This window comes from Dryobates pubescens, chromosome 6 (assembly GCF_014839835.1).
Source record: "Dryobates pubescens isolate bDryPub1 chromosome 6, bDryPub1.pri, whole genome shotgun sequence".
In the NCBI taxonomy this organism is placed as follows: Eukaryota; Metazoa; Chordata; class Aves; order Piciformes; family Picidae; genus Dryobates; species Dryobates pubescens.
Genome location: NC_071617.1, coordinates 34,692,967 through 34,710,370, shown reverse-complemented (window position 1 = coordinate 34,710,370; position 17,404 = coordinate 34,692,967). Strand labels below are relative to the sequence as shown.

Below are 17,404 nucleotides of genomic sequence, written 5' to 3'. Positions count from 1 at the left end.
AAGCCGGTTCAAAAATCAACAACACATCACACTTTCTTCTTCAGTAACACCAATATCGAAATGTCTATATTGTGTACAGCTTAGATAACTGAAGTCAAAAGCTGTAGCTGGCTGCAAATAAACATTTTATCTTCTATGGAGGATAAGGAAATATGTAACTAGCATAGGGAAAATAAATGCTGGAAGAAAATATTTTCATAATAATAGAGTGCAAAAAAAAATCCTCTTACTAATCTATTTTAGATATCAAAAGATAGACTTAATTGACATTTTCAGATTATTAATTATGTGATCTGAGCCAGAATCAATAATATTTCTTTCACTTACCATGCTGAATGTCCCTCATGTCTAAGTGAAGGCTAGACATTAATATTCCAACAGCTTGAGATCTTTTGTTACTTAACAACTTGACAACCTGCCAAAAGAAACCCAACTATTAATATTCATCTGCAGGGAAATGTACAGGATAATTCACGTTACTAATGACAAGTTCAAGAAATAGGACCTTGTAGTCTATATATATACACACACATATATTTTAAAATGAATAATTTTATTAAGTTTGTTTTTCCTGCATATATCCATCACAAGTGTAAGTAACTGTCATCTGGCTGAATCTTAATCTTAGAAAAATCACTATAAAATTTACTTTCATTAGGATGATCTTTCAACTTCTCATTGATGTTACTAAGTGTATGAAACAGGCTGTCATATATAAATAAAAAATTCAACTGTGTCTATCTTGGAATTGCTTTGGCTTCCAAAACCACACAATGATTTCCATCTTTGATGTAAACTAAAACTGTGAGAATTTGCATTTTATTTGAATGTTTGACGTAGTAGGCGCCAATATGAATTTTATTTTAAAAGCAAAATAACCATGTACATATTGGGTTTTTCCTTGATTGCTTACAGGGAATATAAAAGGTCTCAAAGCTTCTTTCTTTTTCCCCCCACCCTTTCTTTTTTTTTTTTTTTAATTAAAAAACATTGAGCCATCAAAACCTCCTGCTTTAGGGACTTGAAATTAGCTACTGCAATACAATTTTATACATATTTCATAGCAAGCACAAGAGCAGCAGTTCACAGACTGTCTTCCACAGGACTAAGATATTAGAATTCAGCCCACTGGAAATGATGTATCATTGGTATGAGAAGCAAGTAATGCCAAGAAAAAGACAAAAACAACCTTATCTTAAAATGATATGATTCCAGATAAATTACTTTTCAACACAAGGCTACCACTATTGCATAGGTGGAAAAAGTTAATATTTAAGCTATTCAAGTTGATGAGCTTTACACTGTAGTAAACCCACTGAAGAAAACCTTTGTGAGTCACTTGGAAGAAAGAGGTGTAATATCAAATTCTTTTTACACTGAAGTTAAAAAGCATACACATTTTTTCGGGTTGCATAGTTTCTATCTTAGCACCAAGGTTCTGTATCATCTGGCAAAATTTTCTAGAAGTTAGTTACTAGAAATGAGATTAGAGAAAGAAGAATTAATTTAAGCAGAAGAGAATGTCATGAGCCAATTCATATCTTACAAAATACACATGAAACTACACACAAGTTGTTTACCATGTGGTGAACTTTGATTCACTTCAGTTTTCAGACACATACAATCAGTATTTCATTCTTCTTTCCTTATAGATTCCTGACTAGTTCCAGTGAAGTGAAAATACAAAATTCTGCTCATGAACTGAAAATTTTAAATTTAGAAACCAAATATGCCATAGCCATTAACCACAAAGTTAAGGACCAAAATTGAAGGCATTGCTATTGATGTCATCTGTTGGACATTAGCAAGAAATTCCTATGCAATTAGTTCATGTAATTTATCATTAGGAATTTTAAACTGAAGTGAAATGGATTGAAATAGGACATAATATTCAGATTGTCTGAATTAAAAGGAAAACTAATGTAATTCAGAAAAATGTAATTAAAGTATGCTACACTGTCAATCTTAATGATTGTTAATGAACTATAAATCTCATTTAAGCCTGATACTGAAATAAAGCAGAGGCAAATAATATGAGATTTTCTTGTTGCAAAAAGAATCACAGAATGTCAGGGGCTGGAAGGGACCTTGAAAGATTATCTAATCCAATCCCCTTGCCAGAACAGGGTCATCTAGTGCAGATCACACAGGAACGCATCCAGGCAGGTCTTGAATATCTTTAGAGAAGGAGACTCCACAGCTCCCCTGGGCAGCCTGTTCCAGTGTTCCATTACCCTCACAGTGAAAAAGTTTTCCCTCATGTTTACATGGAAATTCCTATGCCTCAACTTCTACCCATTGCGCCGTGTCCTGTCATTGAGCATCACTGAAAAGAGCCTGGCTCCATCCTCTTGGCACTCACCCTTTACATTTTTATAAACATTAATGAGGACACACCTTAGTCTCCTCTTTTCCAGACTAAAGAGACCCAGCTCCCTCAGTCTCTCCTCATAAGGGAGATGCTCTACTCCCCTAATACATTTTGTGGCTCTGCACTGGTCTCTTTCAAGCAGTTCCCTGCCCTTCCTGAATTGAGTGACTCAGAACACACTCAGACACAATGTTTAAGACGTAGCCTCACCAGGACTGAGTAGAGTTGCCTCCCTACATCCTCTGACAACCATCTTGTACTCCTCCCAAGTGGCCAGCCCCTCCTTCCATGATCTGTCGACTGTTTTCTTACACTTGAGTTTGCTTAGCAGTTCCCTGCTTAACCATGCAAGTCTCTTGGCTCCATTTCTTGATTTCCTACTTGTTGGGATGCTCTGATAATGAGCTTGGAAGAAGTGGTCCTTGAATATTAACCACCTATCATGGGCCCCATTGCCTTTTAGTACCCTGTCCCATGAGATTTCTCCTAGCAATTGCTTGAAAAGGCCAAAGTTGGCCTTGCTGAAATCTAAGGTTGTTATCCTGCTTGATATTTTGTTCCTGCCAGGCAAGATCCTGAACTTCTCATAATCACTGCAGCCAAGGCTACCCTCAACCTTCATCGCTTCAGTTAGACCCTCCTTGTTAGTGAGTATCAGGTCCAGTGCTCCTCTCCTAGTTGACTCATCCACCATTTGCATCAAGAGGCTAGTATGTATTTACTTACTTGCAGATACAGAAGTTTTACAAATAAAATAGATCTTGGGTAGCCAGATATGGATCAATACTTTCTAATGACTACATTGCCATGTAAATCTCCCATCACAACCATGCAAATAGCCTGCATTACACACACACACATATATATAGCAACAACAACAAAAAGTGTGGACAAATCTTAAAAAAATAAAAATCCAGAAACTGTTTAACTGCTGTTGCTATCAAAGCATGTATCCAGAAAAGGCAGAGCAACACAAAGAAACAATGTAGTATGTTACATAAGAACAGCTCAAAAACTTCTTAAAGCTGCCCACTCCAACACTAACCAAACTGAATTTGTTATGGAAGATGTTAGGGAAACTATTGATTCCAGTCCCTGCCATTATTCTCAAATTAGCAGAATAATTTAAGCTTGGTATTGTCATCAGCATATAGAGGGAGTCCTTTGTTGCCTTTGTTTTGAGCAAGAAAACTATCCAAAAGCTGGCCAAAGGAAAAAAAAAAAAAAAATTGTTTAAAACCCAAATGCAAACCCATTGCAAAAGTTATATAAAAGAAAGAACTACGATCATACAAAATGGCAAGAACTCGTCTGGGCTATGTGTGTGCATTTCTGTCACATTCTGCCAAAATGAACTAGAAATGGAACTCCTAGCCAACTACTATGTTGGCTAGGAGTAAAGCTAAACAAAAGAGAACAGGAAGTAAAATAACTTTGTTAAGTGGTCTTCCCCAAAACAATACTGTAACAGCATTCAGGTGTGAAAGTGCTTCAGAAGAATCCACATCTTGACCTTTTCAAAGGAAGCAAATCTAAGCTGCACTCTCTTGAAGACCCAAAGAGCAAGAATCTGTTCTTTGGACTCTCCTGCTTCTAATGGTGTCAGCACACATGAAGTAGTATATTTGCCTCAAATTGTGAAATTGCCATTTCTAACACAGTAGAATACATCAGAGAGCTACTGAGATCAGGTCTACAAATACAGCAAGGGGATGAACAGTAGAGAAGAAAGCAGCAAATAAATAATGTTGCTATGATGTAGTCTAGAATGTGATTTCTTAAGCGGCACAATTGGTATAGGACCAGATTTAGTGCTGTAGCAAATCCATTGAAATTCTGTGCTCTAATATCAATCTGGCCTAAAAGTTTTCAGGAAAAAGAGAAAAAGAAGATGCTTTTTCTGAAAGTGAGTTGAAAGTGAGCAATTATTTACTGAATGTCTCAAGTAATCAGAGGAGGAAAAAGGAAAAAAATAGGAAAAATAGGTTGTCTTTGTTGCCAAAATTCTGAACCACAATGATGCAGAGAGTACTGAAGAGCTTGACTGTCAAGTGAATGAGTGCAGAACAGCAACAGATAAAGTGTTTTCATGTAGCAGCTACCAGTTTTGTCTGCCTTTATTTTAAATGTAGGGTTTATGTCAACTTTAATACTAATTTCTTCCAATAGAATAACAATACAACGCTAATTCAGAAAATACGAATGTTAACGTAAGTGCCTAAAGCAACTCCCACATATAAAAATAAAACAATAAAATAAATCAGCTGCATAGTCTGGGCCTACAGGCTGCAGACGAGTGACGCCGTTTGAAGGTGGAACAACAAACAGTTGATAAATCCAATCTCTACAAGATCTAAAGCCTCAGACACAATACACAGCTCCTTTTTTGTTTAGATTCTGGAACTTCACTTAAAACAAAATGTTAAAAAAAAGAAAAGGAGGTTAGAGATATTATCTGCAGCCTGACGTCTAGCACAAACTTTCTAATTATTGAGTAGTCCTCATTGTTAAGCAGCAAACAAACTACATGCCAAATTTATTCTTGATTGTATAACACAAGCAAAAACAATCAAAGAGATATTTTGTGAAAGGTAATTCAAGACATGTTTGGTGAGAACCCTGAAGCAAAAATATGAAGATTCCCTTTCCTCAAAATAATATTTAATTAATGCATGGAATTGTGCAGTGATTTTTGCTCTCTGGTTCCGATTCCAGCTTCCATCACTAAGAACAATTATTCTAAGGCTCTCATTGGTAAAGAATAAGAAAAGTATGTTACAAAAGGTCACATGCAGAAAACTCCACTGTACAAAGACTTGTAACAAAGGATGCAGAAACTCTGAAGTTCCAAACCAGACAGGATCAGGGTAGTGAACCAGTCAACCTTTTCACTAGGTGTTGTATCAGCAGATCTTTTCTGCAGATTCAAGTATATTTTAAATGTAAAATTGTCAGTCACAAAACTGGACACCATATCTTTTGCAGGTGTGTCCTTGACTTCTTGTAGATACAACAGAATAATGTTATGCTTTTATGAGTTGTGGGTTTTGTGTGGTTTGGATTGTTTCAGGTAGTGAGGCCATTAGGTATAAAAGGAGATCAAACATTTCTAATTAACACTTAATAAAACTTAAATCAACCCCTCCAAACAACATCCAGTCCTGTCTAACAGTTTATCTGTGTTTATCTGGCACATAATGATTTAGCCAAACTCAACTTTTACCACAGAATGTCAATCACAAAATTTTGAGCATACCTGTCTCATAATCAAACATGGAATCCCCCACAAGCTAACTGGTTACTTTCTCCACTGAAGAGTCTCACAGTCTATGAGGAGAAACCTATGTTTTCAAAATTCTTTTTGTCATATACTTCTAGAAAGAAGTTGACAACACGGTATGCAAATGAATGCCATTAAGCTGTTGGATCTGACAGTTTGTTGATGCTGTAACTTAAGGGTTAATATTAAAGATAACATTTACTTTAATTTTATCTGTTACCCTACTATGCTTTTAATGATGAGAAGCCATTCATGCCTTGTTATGCTGTTTTATCACTAAAATAGTATTGTTTGATGTAAATATCACAAAACTGGTACCACAGAAGATTGATCCCCCAGTTAATATTTCTCACTTATGACATTAGAGGGGAAAAAAAATTAGTTGCTTATATTCAGATATACAGTAGTAAGTGGATGAGCTTTGTATTCCTCAACAGGAGCCAGAACAATAGTAAAATATTCCTTAATAAAAAAATGACAATAATATTCTAACTTTAAGGACTGGAGTAGTGGATGGAGATAATGTTTAAATTCTTTAGTTGCAGGGACTTTTGCAAACTCTTGCTAAACATATTGCATGCCCAAATATATTTCCAATCAACAGTTAATTTTTTATAAGAGATTAGGATATCAAATCGGGGGAAGGGACTAAGAAGTGAACAGAACACACAACAATCCCCCAAACCAAAAAAATCCCAAAGAAATGTGGTAAAGAAGATACCAATAACAAACTGATGAACCCTTCATGCTGTAAAAGCTTTGGTGTTTGTACTTTTAAAGGGTGACATATAGTTAGTCAAAAGTAGGGCATTATCCACTGTACCTACTCCAAACAAGTATAAGAACTCTTTCGTTCTGTCTGCACAAAGTAACAAAACTATAAGCAAAATACATGAAAATCAACATTTCTCTAAAAATAATAATTTTTTGAAAAATTAAGAAACCTTAAAACCTTTTTTTTTTTTTCCAGGCTGACAATAAAAATCTTTTACACTTGTAAGTCAGGTAGGAGCTGAGAGTAATGCAGACAAGTATATTTCCACTTAAGTTAGTGATTTCTTATTAAATCATCATGACCACTGTACTGAACTTTAATTTCTGGGTGAAACACATTCAATCTGTTTGTAATCTCTATGTGATTCTCAAGTAACTTAAGTTTCTTGATAACATTTAAAAGCAATTGTACTGAAAATTGTTGCTTCTTGACTCCTTAGCAAAATCCAGACAGAGAGATGGGAGAAGAAAAGTATACTGCTATCTTCACATTTTCTTCCCTTTTTTTTTTTTCCCCCTTCACCTATGTCATCCAACACTATATTCATTGCACTGAGGGTATCAGAAGCACCATGGAAATATGGAGAAGAAAGCATTTGAAACATAGAACTACTGGCTATGGAAATGTGAAATCACCAACTTGCCTGGAAAGCTGGCTCTAAGATGCCTCTATAGCATCGGGTACAGCTGGGGGTGGCTGAGGTTCAAGATTTAGGTTACATTTTTTAGATACACAGCTTTCAGTTTTACAGAACAGCTGCAGCTCACTTGCTGTGATCCAAAGTCTGTTTTTCCTCTTTATCTGAACAAACTTTCAGTAAGACCTTCCCCTGCAGAGGTCTTCCAGAACTCAGACAAACATGAAGCCATTGTCATACACTCTACACAGCTCCAGTGGCTAAGGAACAAATACAACCTTTTTCACCTACACAGAATTTGTAATCAGAAGCAATAGCATCTAAAGAAGGTTGTTTCATCAGCAGAACCTTGCAATGCTAGCAAGGATACATGAACAAAATAGAGAAACTTCAGAGCTCTTAGAGCACAGGATGAGTTTGCAAGGTTGTCATGTGTTTACGTTTAATCTTGCAGATACACAATTCAAAGAAAAGAAAGCAGGAAGGAAGAAAGATTGAGAAATGCATATGGTTAACAAAGACCATCAGCTTGGGAAACCAGAACAGGTACTTGTATTTGATATATAGATGCAGTCAGTTACAAGCTGCATTTGTAACAGAGAACTTTATCACTACAAAACAAGTATAACTATAAAATATGCAATAAACCATACAGAGATCACATTCATACATCATGTCACAATAGTAATAAGCCACATAAGTGATATATCTAATTTAATAAATTATGAAATTAATTATTTGTATAAATTAAAAAAACCCCATCACTCAAGTCCTCTAAAATCCTTGTGTGGTGGGGACAGGAGAACCCCAGCTGTATCTCTACAGAGTACCTAAAATCACAGCAAGTGGTTGTGTCATTGACACAGGTAATTAAGTGTGGATACAGAAAGGTCCTTAAGACAGTGCCTCCACTGTTTACAGAGGAAATAAACTCTTGTTCAGAAAATTATTTTCCCCTTTATGCCATTCCTTGTTAATAAACATGAATAAATTTCTGTTAACTCAACATGGCATTTACCTTATTTACCAATGTTTACTTATGTGCCATTTTATTTATAGAGGTATTCTATTACCACAACTTCTTTATGTTCAACCTAAAAATTAAAAAATACTGAAATCGACTAAACTGTTGTGTTTTTTTTTGATACATCTTGTTTGCATCTCAGTCTTTTAAAACAAAATGGAACTTTTCTGGAGTAGAAAGAGATTAAAATCTTAATAGGTTAATAGTGGGCTTTCCATATGAGAATTTCTTTAACATTTTTATGTCCTTTACATGACAGATTACAAACACATGGTCTGTTCTTGAGAAGTTCACTGTGGTTACGTGTATATTCTTTAAAAACTAACCCCCCAAACAGTTAAAAGATTATCAGTAAGGCTTTTATTATGACTATTCAAAAGTTAGGAAAGCAATCTATGCAAGTCAGCTTAGCCTCTTTTTGCATACTTCTTATGCTGAGAGCGATATCAAGATTATGTATCATTTTTCCACTGAACCCATCCAGCACACACTGGCTATACTTCATTTACTGTCATTCTTGAGTATATGGCTTTAATCATGAGGCCATCTTTTTATTCCCTGCTTCACTAGTTAATATGGTTTCTAAGTGCTGCAACAATTACTAAAAACATTTCTTCCTCAGGCAACATCTTTATTTCCAAGCAATCACTACAAACTGTGTTTATTCACAGTATCACAGTATCACCAAGGTTGGAAGATTCCACACAGTCCATTCTACTTATGGAAAGGGTCCTGTGAAAAATATTATCCAGTCATGCGGCCAGAACTAGTATTTTAACTACATGGCATGGCTGAACAAGACATTAAAGAGTCAGTTTTCATCCTTTGCTTAGATCACACACCATAGGTTTGATGAAATCTACTGTTGCTGAAAGGAACAGTCAGGTCAAGAATACCCCAGGCTCACAAGTTTCTGAGAGAAATTACTTTAGACAGAAGAAGAGGTGACACCGAATCAGACTTATTATGCTCTATATTTCCACCTATCAGATCTTCTCAGTTCTTCACTCCCTTCCAAGTTCCTCCTCTTAATCTTTCTTTGCCTGTCTCATTTTAGCTCCTGTTTTCAATGTGCCACTACAAGGTTAGAAAAAATTCTTTAAAATTATACCTGAAATGTCTTCTGAGCAACAGGAACTGAGTTATAGCCTGCAGAGTGGCAAAATTTAAGAAATTCTTCACACCACTAATAAGACATATATTCTGATAAAATTTTCTGTATTTCAAGTCTAGGAAACTATGCAGACATGAGCAAAACTAGACTTTGTTATCTTTCTTAACATTGGTAAAATGGAGTAGACATCGATCGTGGGGGGAAATAAAAACGTGGTCCAACAACACTTGCAGCCTAAAGAGCTAGATTTTGGCAGTTATAACAACAAGGATTTATAATGAAAGCCAGACCACTTTAATAGGTAGCAATGGCAGCCCCACCTGTATTATAGGCCATAAAGAACTTTCTTTGAAGATTTAGTATCCATTCTTATTGAGTGAGCCTGCACACATTTACAGCGGCTGAGAATTTGACATATACCTATTAACGCAGTAAAATAAATCACAGCTTTTACTGTAGCACCAAATAATGGAATAAAATTATCTGCATTCACAAATAAATAACAATACGTCACCTTTTTCTCTTTCTTTAATGTTCTGGAATGGATTTTAATGTGGCCTTCACTCAGCTTCATTCAGATGTAATATTACTTTTTATAATAAAATACAAATCAATAATAATTTTTAAAGTTATTTGTGCATGACCATGACAAAGAAAAAACAATTAGAAACAGTACTTGGATAGGGTGCAATTAGTTTGGTTGTTCACAGCATTCAAAGCAACCCACAACAATATAGGTATTTTCACTACTTAAAAAGGGATAACCATTCAGAAATCATTATGTCATGTATATTTATATATGCAGAAGCAAATATAGGCATGTAGTCCATACCATATATCATAAATAATGCTGTGTCCAGTGCAGCAGTGAACTCCAAAATATTATTTCTTTCACACACTAAAACATCCTGAAACTATCCAGTCTTTCTTCAGATTAGCTAGAATTTTCTCCTCCCACCACCCTGTGGCCTCGGCTGTTTTTATTTCAGTTTACAATAGAAGTATTGTTTTACTAAAGTCAAATGTTTACATAGAATACCAAATATTTTATGCATTTGAAAGTTATTTGGGCGTTTTTTACTGACTACTGTTTCCATAGTAGCTAGTATTTTACATCCCATCCATCTAAGCAGTGCATTTGTTCAACATGCATGAACACCAACAAGAGGAGGAAATCCAAATGTCAGACTAGAGCATTTCTGGAAAGAAGCAGAGTTGGCATTGTGGGTCCTGATTCTGTTCTGTACAGTGCTTCTCTGTAGCTCAGCAGGTGACAGAGCACATCTGCTCTGCATAACATATCCCTGTAAAAATCACTGCAGAAACACCATTTGTAAGATCTTTACAGCACCTGTAACTATCACAGAAACCATGTAAGTCAGTAACCACTTAAATAGCACTTGGTGCTTCCTATAAAATGTGGAATTACTGCCATGCATTCCCTAAATAATTGTTTATTCTGCTAAACATTGATCAACTTCATTATCCAAGTGTTTACTCTGGTATGAATGGGGAGAACTTTAAAAATTAAGGCCTGCATTCCAAAGTGCTGAGAGTGTGTACATAGAATATATTCATGAAGATGTTCTACTTCAGGTGTTTCATGTCAGTACTATGAAAATCCAAAGTGGATTTGAAGACCTGAACACTTAACTTTGACATCTTCAACAAATAGCTTTAATTGTACTTCAAATGAAAGCCTGTGATTATCCATCTAGTTGATATATTTTCCCCAGTTCAACAAATCATACATCTCCATTAGACAATTTCTCTCTTTTGGAGAGCCATGCATTTAATAAATCACCAGAGGAAGAGAAACATGCAGTGGATTCTCTTCTGTCATTTCAGGTAGCCTACAGGAATGATCATTCTAGATAATGGCACTTAATGAAATTGCCTTAAAGTTCCTTGTGTGGAACTTTTTGTCATAAACAACTTGTTCTTTCAAAGGAATAAAGACCAACTGGTCATTTTCATTTAGTTTTCTCTACATTTTATTTATTCACAATGTGTCTAAATTTTTAATTGCAAGAAAAATATATACTCCTGGTATGAAAATCCACATCTAATGTTTATTCATCATCATTATCTCTAACCATTGTTTATATAAAACAGTCATAATTTCTACTCTGTTTAGAGATCTGTATCACCAAACTCCATGAATTGTGAATAGTCTGACAGTGCATAGGCACAGTATCACTTTTTCTTTTTACTTGAAGAGCTATCATACTAATTTAGTTAAGCATAAACATTAAAAAGGGCTTTTCCTAGAAGGAGGGAAGAGCAACAGAAGTCTAGAACTTTGCAGATTTATTGCAGGACAGCAAGGTAGCTGCAGCACTGTTACCTTTCCTCTCATCCCATTAGCACAGCACACTGGTACATGATGAATAGACACATGAGCATGACTGCACTGTCCTTTCCATCCATCCAGATAAAGGTTTTATCCAACATCTTGTGATAATCTTCTTATTTAACTACGAGTTCTACTGCCTATAGCAAGTTGCTAGCACTGTAATGAGTGGCTGCATGTTTATATTGCTGACCACTATGTGTGTGTGGGGCAAGATCACTACTAGGTGAAAAGGCCATATTCAAACATAAGGTCTGCTGCATGAAGATTTTGAAGACTACTGCCATATAACCAGTGTGGTAAAAAACCCTGTATGATAAAGATGATGGAAACAAACCAAAACAAACCAGTCTTGAACTGAGTACAGGAGTGTAAGGATGAGATAAAACAAGAATTGTAACTGCTCTTTATGATTCTTCTCTGAAAGATTAATTGTAAATTAGTTATTATACCACAACAATTTTATTTTCATGCTGATACCAAGAAGATTACAGATCTCTAGTCACATCAACATTTAGATTCAATTCTCTTACCACAGGATTTAAGCTTTCACATTTAAAATACGCTTCCTATTTTTATTTTACTGTACACCATTCTATTTCAAGAAAACAATTTGGCTAATGTTGGATTTTTTCTAGCTGTGCCTGTCATTTACAGTATGGATAAACTTCATATCCGTTATACACAGAGACACAAACTTAGAACTGTTACAACTGGTTTAACATTAAGACTTAGAATCTTAAACAAAATTTTTCTCTAAAGTCATGGTAATTCATATGCAACTCAATATTAAATTTAGGCAGAATAATTTATATACTACTCATTGCATGTGTGCAGACAATTTCAAAGCATCATATATGCACCTAATTATTTTAGTTTTATATTTGTTAATTTTGAATTGGATAAAGAAAAAAAAGGTTAAGAAAATACAATGCTGAAAAGTAATTTATATAAAAAATTTCATCAGTTTTTAACACATAGAGCTTTAAAACCCATCCTACATTCTCTCCTTTTACTGTAACAATTCCACATCAGGCAAAATTAATCTCAGCTGCATGCAAAAATACTTCTTTATACAAAAGCCAACCTAGAAAAGATCTGAAATTAAATGAGTACTCACTTGTTTGCTCTTTGTTTTTGTAATGGTGTCCGAAATGGGTTTCTTCCTCTCTTTAACAGCTGTTTTAGAAAACAGTTCTTCAAACTCATGATAATCTATGGTAGGCTCTTCAATTTTTTCCCACACAAGTGAAGCACTAGAATCTCTAAAGTTAAGCAAAAGACCTATGTAGGGCAATGTCAAACTAAATAAAGTCATAAATGGAGGAATGAAGAAATAAAATAGCAGCAATTTAAAAGGTGTTGCCTGACTTCTACTAGCAGCATTTTGATAAGACATACTATAGATTCTCCCCCATACTTCTTTGTTTATACACGATAATGGTCAAACTCACTTATATGCACCCAATTTTCATACACAGGAATATAAATAAGCTATAAAACATATAGACACAGACACAAAGAGAAGTAGAAACAGTTATCTGCAGACCACCTGTGTAACAGTAGCAAGAACCTGAAAGAAGAAATTCATCACTACTCAGAGGCATAAAGAAAAGATTAACAAGGAAACTTCTTGTCACAACCAAGAATGGCACTTTACAAGCAAAAAAGCTTCAACTACTAAAACCAAGTATGTCAAAGTGATAGTAAAGTAAGGGCTACCAGAATACATTTATGCTGCCAGGCAAACCAATTGCAGTTTGAATCTGCCAACTGAATGTATAAGGGGGGTGGGGGGTGTTAAAAAAAAATAATATAAAAAATAGATCTTTAGGACACTGGAGAAGGAAACTGGAGGATAAAATGCATTCAGCATACATTCATCTACAAGGAATGTGCTACCCAAACTTGCAAACTGCTATGAAGACAGACCAATTCTATCCTGAAAGCTGCGGGGAAGCACAAAAATAACATACTAAAAATCACCTCACAGAATGCTTTGTGGCACATAGTCACCCCCAGATCTCTGATCAGCACACAGTATGTAACCCCAAAGGACAGATGAAAACACTACCCTTGGAAAGCTTTCACATGTAAATAACATTACTCAGAGTTTCTGTGCTTTAAGGAAAACAGGTATCCCATTTGTATACCCAACTGCAAATAAAATTGTGTTTGTGTTGAGGCTCTATCAGAGACCTGCCTAGCAGTAAGAGGCTAATAACACACAATGCTATCAGGACAGCCATAAAGTGAAAAAAACACCCTCTTTACAACTCTATCACTTACCTTTTACTGTGAAGCTGAATTCTTGTCCAGTAAAGAGGCTTCATTGGCCGAGAAGGTTCTATCACATGTTTCCTGCTCCCTTTCTCCTGATTCATCCCCATTGCAAATAAACCAGCTGGTAATGGAGGAGGAAGAAACCCACATCCCTGTGGGACTGTTGGGTATGTGCTTCCTTGGGCTGATGCTGGAAGAGGTGGTGCTCCTCCAGGCAGAGGTGGTGGGGCTGGAGGTGGAATTCCCTGCCCTGGCAAAGGAGGTGGTGGAGGAGGGACACCTACACCAGGCAGAGGTGGTGGTGGAGGAGGGACTCCTGCACCAGGCAGGGGAGGTGGTGGAGGAGGGACACCTGCACCAGGCAGAGGTGGTGGTGGAGGAGGGACACCTGCACCAGGCAGAGGTGGTGGTGGAGGAGGGACACCTGCACCAGGCAGAGGTGGTGGTGGAGGAGGGACACCTGCACCAGGCAGAGGTGGAGGTGGAGGAGGGGGGACACCTGCACCAGGCAGAGGAGGTGGAGGTGGCGGAGGGGGGACACCTGCACCAGGCAGAGGAGGTGGAGGTGGAGGAGGGGGGACACCTGCACCAGGCAGAGGAGGTGGAGGTGGCGGAGGGGGGACACCTGCACCAGGCAGAGGAGGTGGAGGTGGCGGAGGGGGAGGAGGGATGCCCCAACTGGGCAGAGTGGGTGGGACTCCTGCTACAGGCAAGGGTGGTGGTAGAGGTGGTTGTGGGACTCCAGCACATGGGAGAAGAGGGTGAGGAGGCAGAATTGATGTCTCCTCACTTGGCAATGGTGGAGGTGGAGGAGGGGGTGGTGGTGGAATTGGGAAAGTGTGGTCCAGCTGTGGTACTGCTGAACCAGAAGAGGGAGTGAGTCCTGAGCTCGGCAGGGGTGGTGGGGGTGGCACACCTGCCATGGACATGGGAGTGGCAAGGGAAGGACCATGAGCTCCAGGCAGGGATGCTGGCAGTGATGAGGGAATGCTACATGTGGATTCTGGGGGTAAAGAAGGGGGATGTTCACTACAAGTCACATCTACAGTACTTGAAGAAGCTGCCATTTCAGTCTCTCCTTCAAATGCAAGGAATGAATTAATTTTGGGTCCTGGAAGAGGTGACTGTTGCATACTCTGTATTGATTGGCTTTGATCCAGGGGCACAGAGATTAGTTTCGGTGACAGAACTAAAGAGATTTCAGAACAAAATGTGGGCTGTAGTTCTAGAGCTGGCAGTTTCTGAGTTGGCCCTTCACTTTTGCCACTTTCTGAGTGTGGTAGAGCTGGTGGCTGTGGCAGTGCATTGGCTGAAGGCATTATATGTGTTAAATAATCCTCCATTGGTGACGTTTGTACAGATCTTGCTTGTGACACAGTCTTGTGTGTGGTCTCCTCTTCTTTTGTATGAAGAGTCATGCTGCTGAGGTCCCTGCAGACTGCATGTGTGTGCTGATTTTCCTGCTCCTTCACAGCAGTTTGTACTTCTGCAGCAGGGAACTGTTTCTCTAGTTCTGCAATTTTGCTTCTCAGATCCTCTATAGTTTGCTCAAGTTGCTGGATGACACTGGCACGCTCCTCAGATTTCACTTCAAAATCATCCTTTGAAAGAAAATAAGTACAAAATAGATAACATTCATCACCATGTAAAAAGTAGATTTATATCAAGAATATTTGTACTCCAGAAGTTCCGACATATCCAGTTATTTTAAGTACTTGTAAACAAATATTTTTGGCTAGCTGCATCTTGCAGTGAAAGAAGATAGTTTAGGAAAACTGCTTACTGAAACATGAAACTACCTTCAATCAATAGAAGCATGTTTTAGACTGTGATTATATTTGGGAAAATACAAGAATCACCAGCAACCCTCCCCTTCCCCCACACAGCTTCACCAAGAAAACAACTAACAACTGAACACTGGTACTGCAAGCGTTTGTGTGCACAAGCATATGCAGACATGGCAATGAGAAGGACATAGCATTTGTTTAAGTCTGTTAACTGGATATATGTTAAACATTTCTTCAAAGGGATGCAATCTATGTAAGACTCAACATACTGCTGATCTCTGGATTGTAATATACAGTCTAGTGATACCATACAGATTAGGAATGCAGAATACAACAAATGTTCACTTTTTGAGAACAGCTAATCTAAGAACAGAGTAATTATGCTTTTCTCCATACAGTATGCTTGGGAGGGAAAAGAAGACAAAACTAAAAGAGAACGTTCTTCCTACCCCAAATATGAAACTCCTCTGCCAAGTGACAAACTGTTAACAAGTAACATTAAAAAAAGCTTCCTGTCTGGAATGGTTGTTCTGTATTTGACAATTTCTACCTTACAAAAAAATCTTTCATGGAAACATGTGGCCCTGCCTGATGTAGTCTGAGTAGAGAAACCATTAGCTTTAAATGGCATAGTAATTCTTATGTTTTTAAATAAACACCAGTAACAAACTCTACTTAAAGACGTTCCAAAAGACATATCCTAGTCTGAAAATAGCCATTTGTGCTTATTCAGGGAAGCTGAACAGGAGATAGAACAGAAATGACTTTGCAACACAAAACCTTTTAAGAAAGTTTCATAACTTACTATTTTCTAGCTAGACACATTTACTATTTAGTACTTTCTTTGTTGTTTTTAATTCAGTTTATTGGTCATCACTTTCAGCATTTAGTTTAATTAAGTTTGCCATGCAACCAATTTTCCAAATGGCTTCAGCAAAACAGGTTTTTTGTGCCTTTTTGTTCCCTTTTATAACATTGCAAGCTTCATGGATGAGACTATAACTTACTTATAGGAAATCTTTCAAATATTGAGATTTTACAGAGATACAATACCTGATACAATTTCCTTGATTTGTTTCAGGAAAAGATGTTCTTCATCTCATCCTTTGACACATTAATCATTTCAAAATTGGAAAATTAAGTTGTAACTTCCAGGACTATCAATCAAATACATGTTCACTAATACTTAAAAACTTGTTTCTGCACAGGATTGTTTTTCAAATGTGAAACTGAAATTTTCTGTTTACCTTAGAGTTTCCTGTATTTCCTAAAGAAATCCTGTAAGTAAAACAGCAGCTGCTACATTTAAACCAAATACTGTTTGATTCTGAAACACTTTTTGTCCAAACTTACAATGTGGAGTATCTACATTGTCTGAGCTTCCTGGAACAGCAGTTTGAATTGGCAGTTATGGAATACACTGGTTTCCCTACCAAACTTTGAAGAGAAATATAAAACAGAGAAAGGAACTTTTTTTCTTCCAGTTAATAGTGAAGCAATGAACATAGCAAATGCATTAAGAAACAATATAATAGCAAGGAAAAAAGGCTGAAAAAGACATTTCCACTAGAAACTGATGATGCTTCAAATCCACTCGGATTCCTTTAATAATTCAACACTTTATAGTAGAAACAGTTTTTGTGAAGGAGAAAGGGAATATTCTATTTTCTCTTTGTTTCATCTGCTCTTATCCTTCTACTAGTCACCTGCAAATACAGTAAGGCCTATCAGTTCTTCAAAAGGCAACATTATCAAAGCAAATGTGTTCCTATCATTAACT

At 36.9% G+C, this 17,404-nt stretch overlaps 1 protein-coding gene across 2 annotated transcripts in view; it reads right to left on the bottom strand.

Annotated features, from left to right (window-relative positions):
* FMN2 (formin 2) overlaps nt 1-17,404 on the bottom strand; it is a 163,755-nt gene that overhangs the window by 94,306 nt on the left and 52,045 nt on the right. For both annotated transcript variants that reach the window (XM_054162300.1, XM_054162301.1), the window contains 3 exons: nt 13,844-15,438; nt 12,675-12,819; nt 328-415 (listed from right to left, as the gene is read on the bottom strand). In XM_054162300.1, coding sequence (XP_054018275.1) covers nt 328-415; nt 12,675-12,819; nt 13,844-15,438 — 1,828 coding nt within the window. The remainder of the gene's footprint in view (nt 1-327; nt 416-12,674; nt 12,820-13,843; nt 15,439-17,404) is intronic.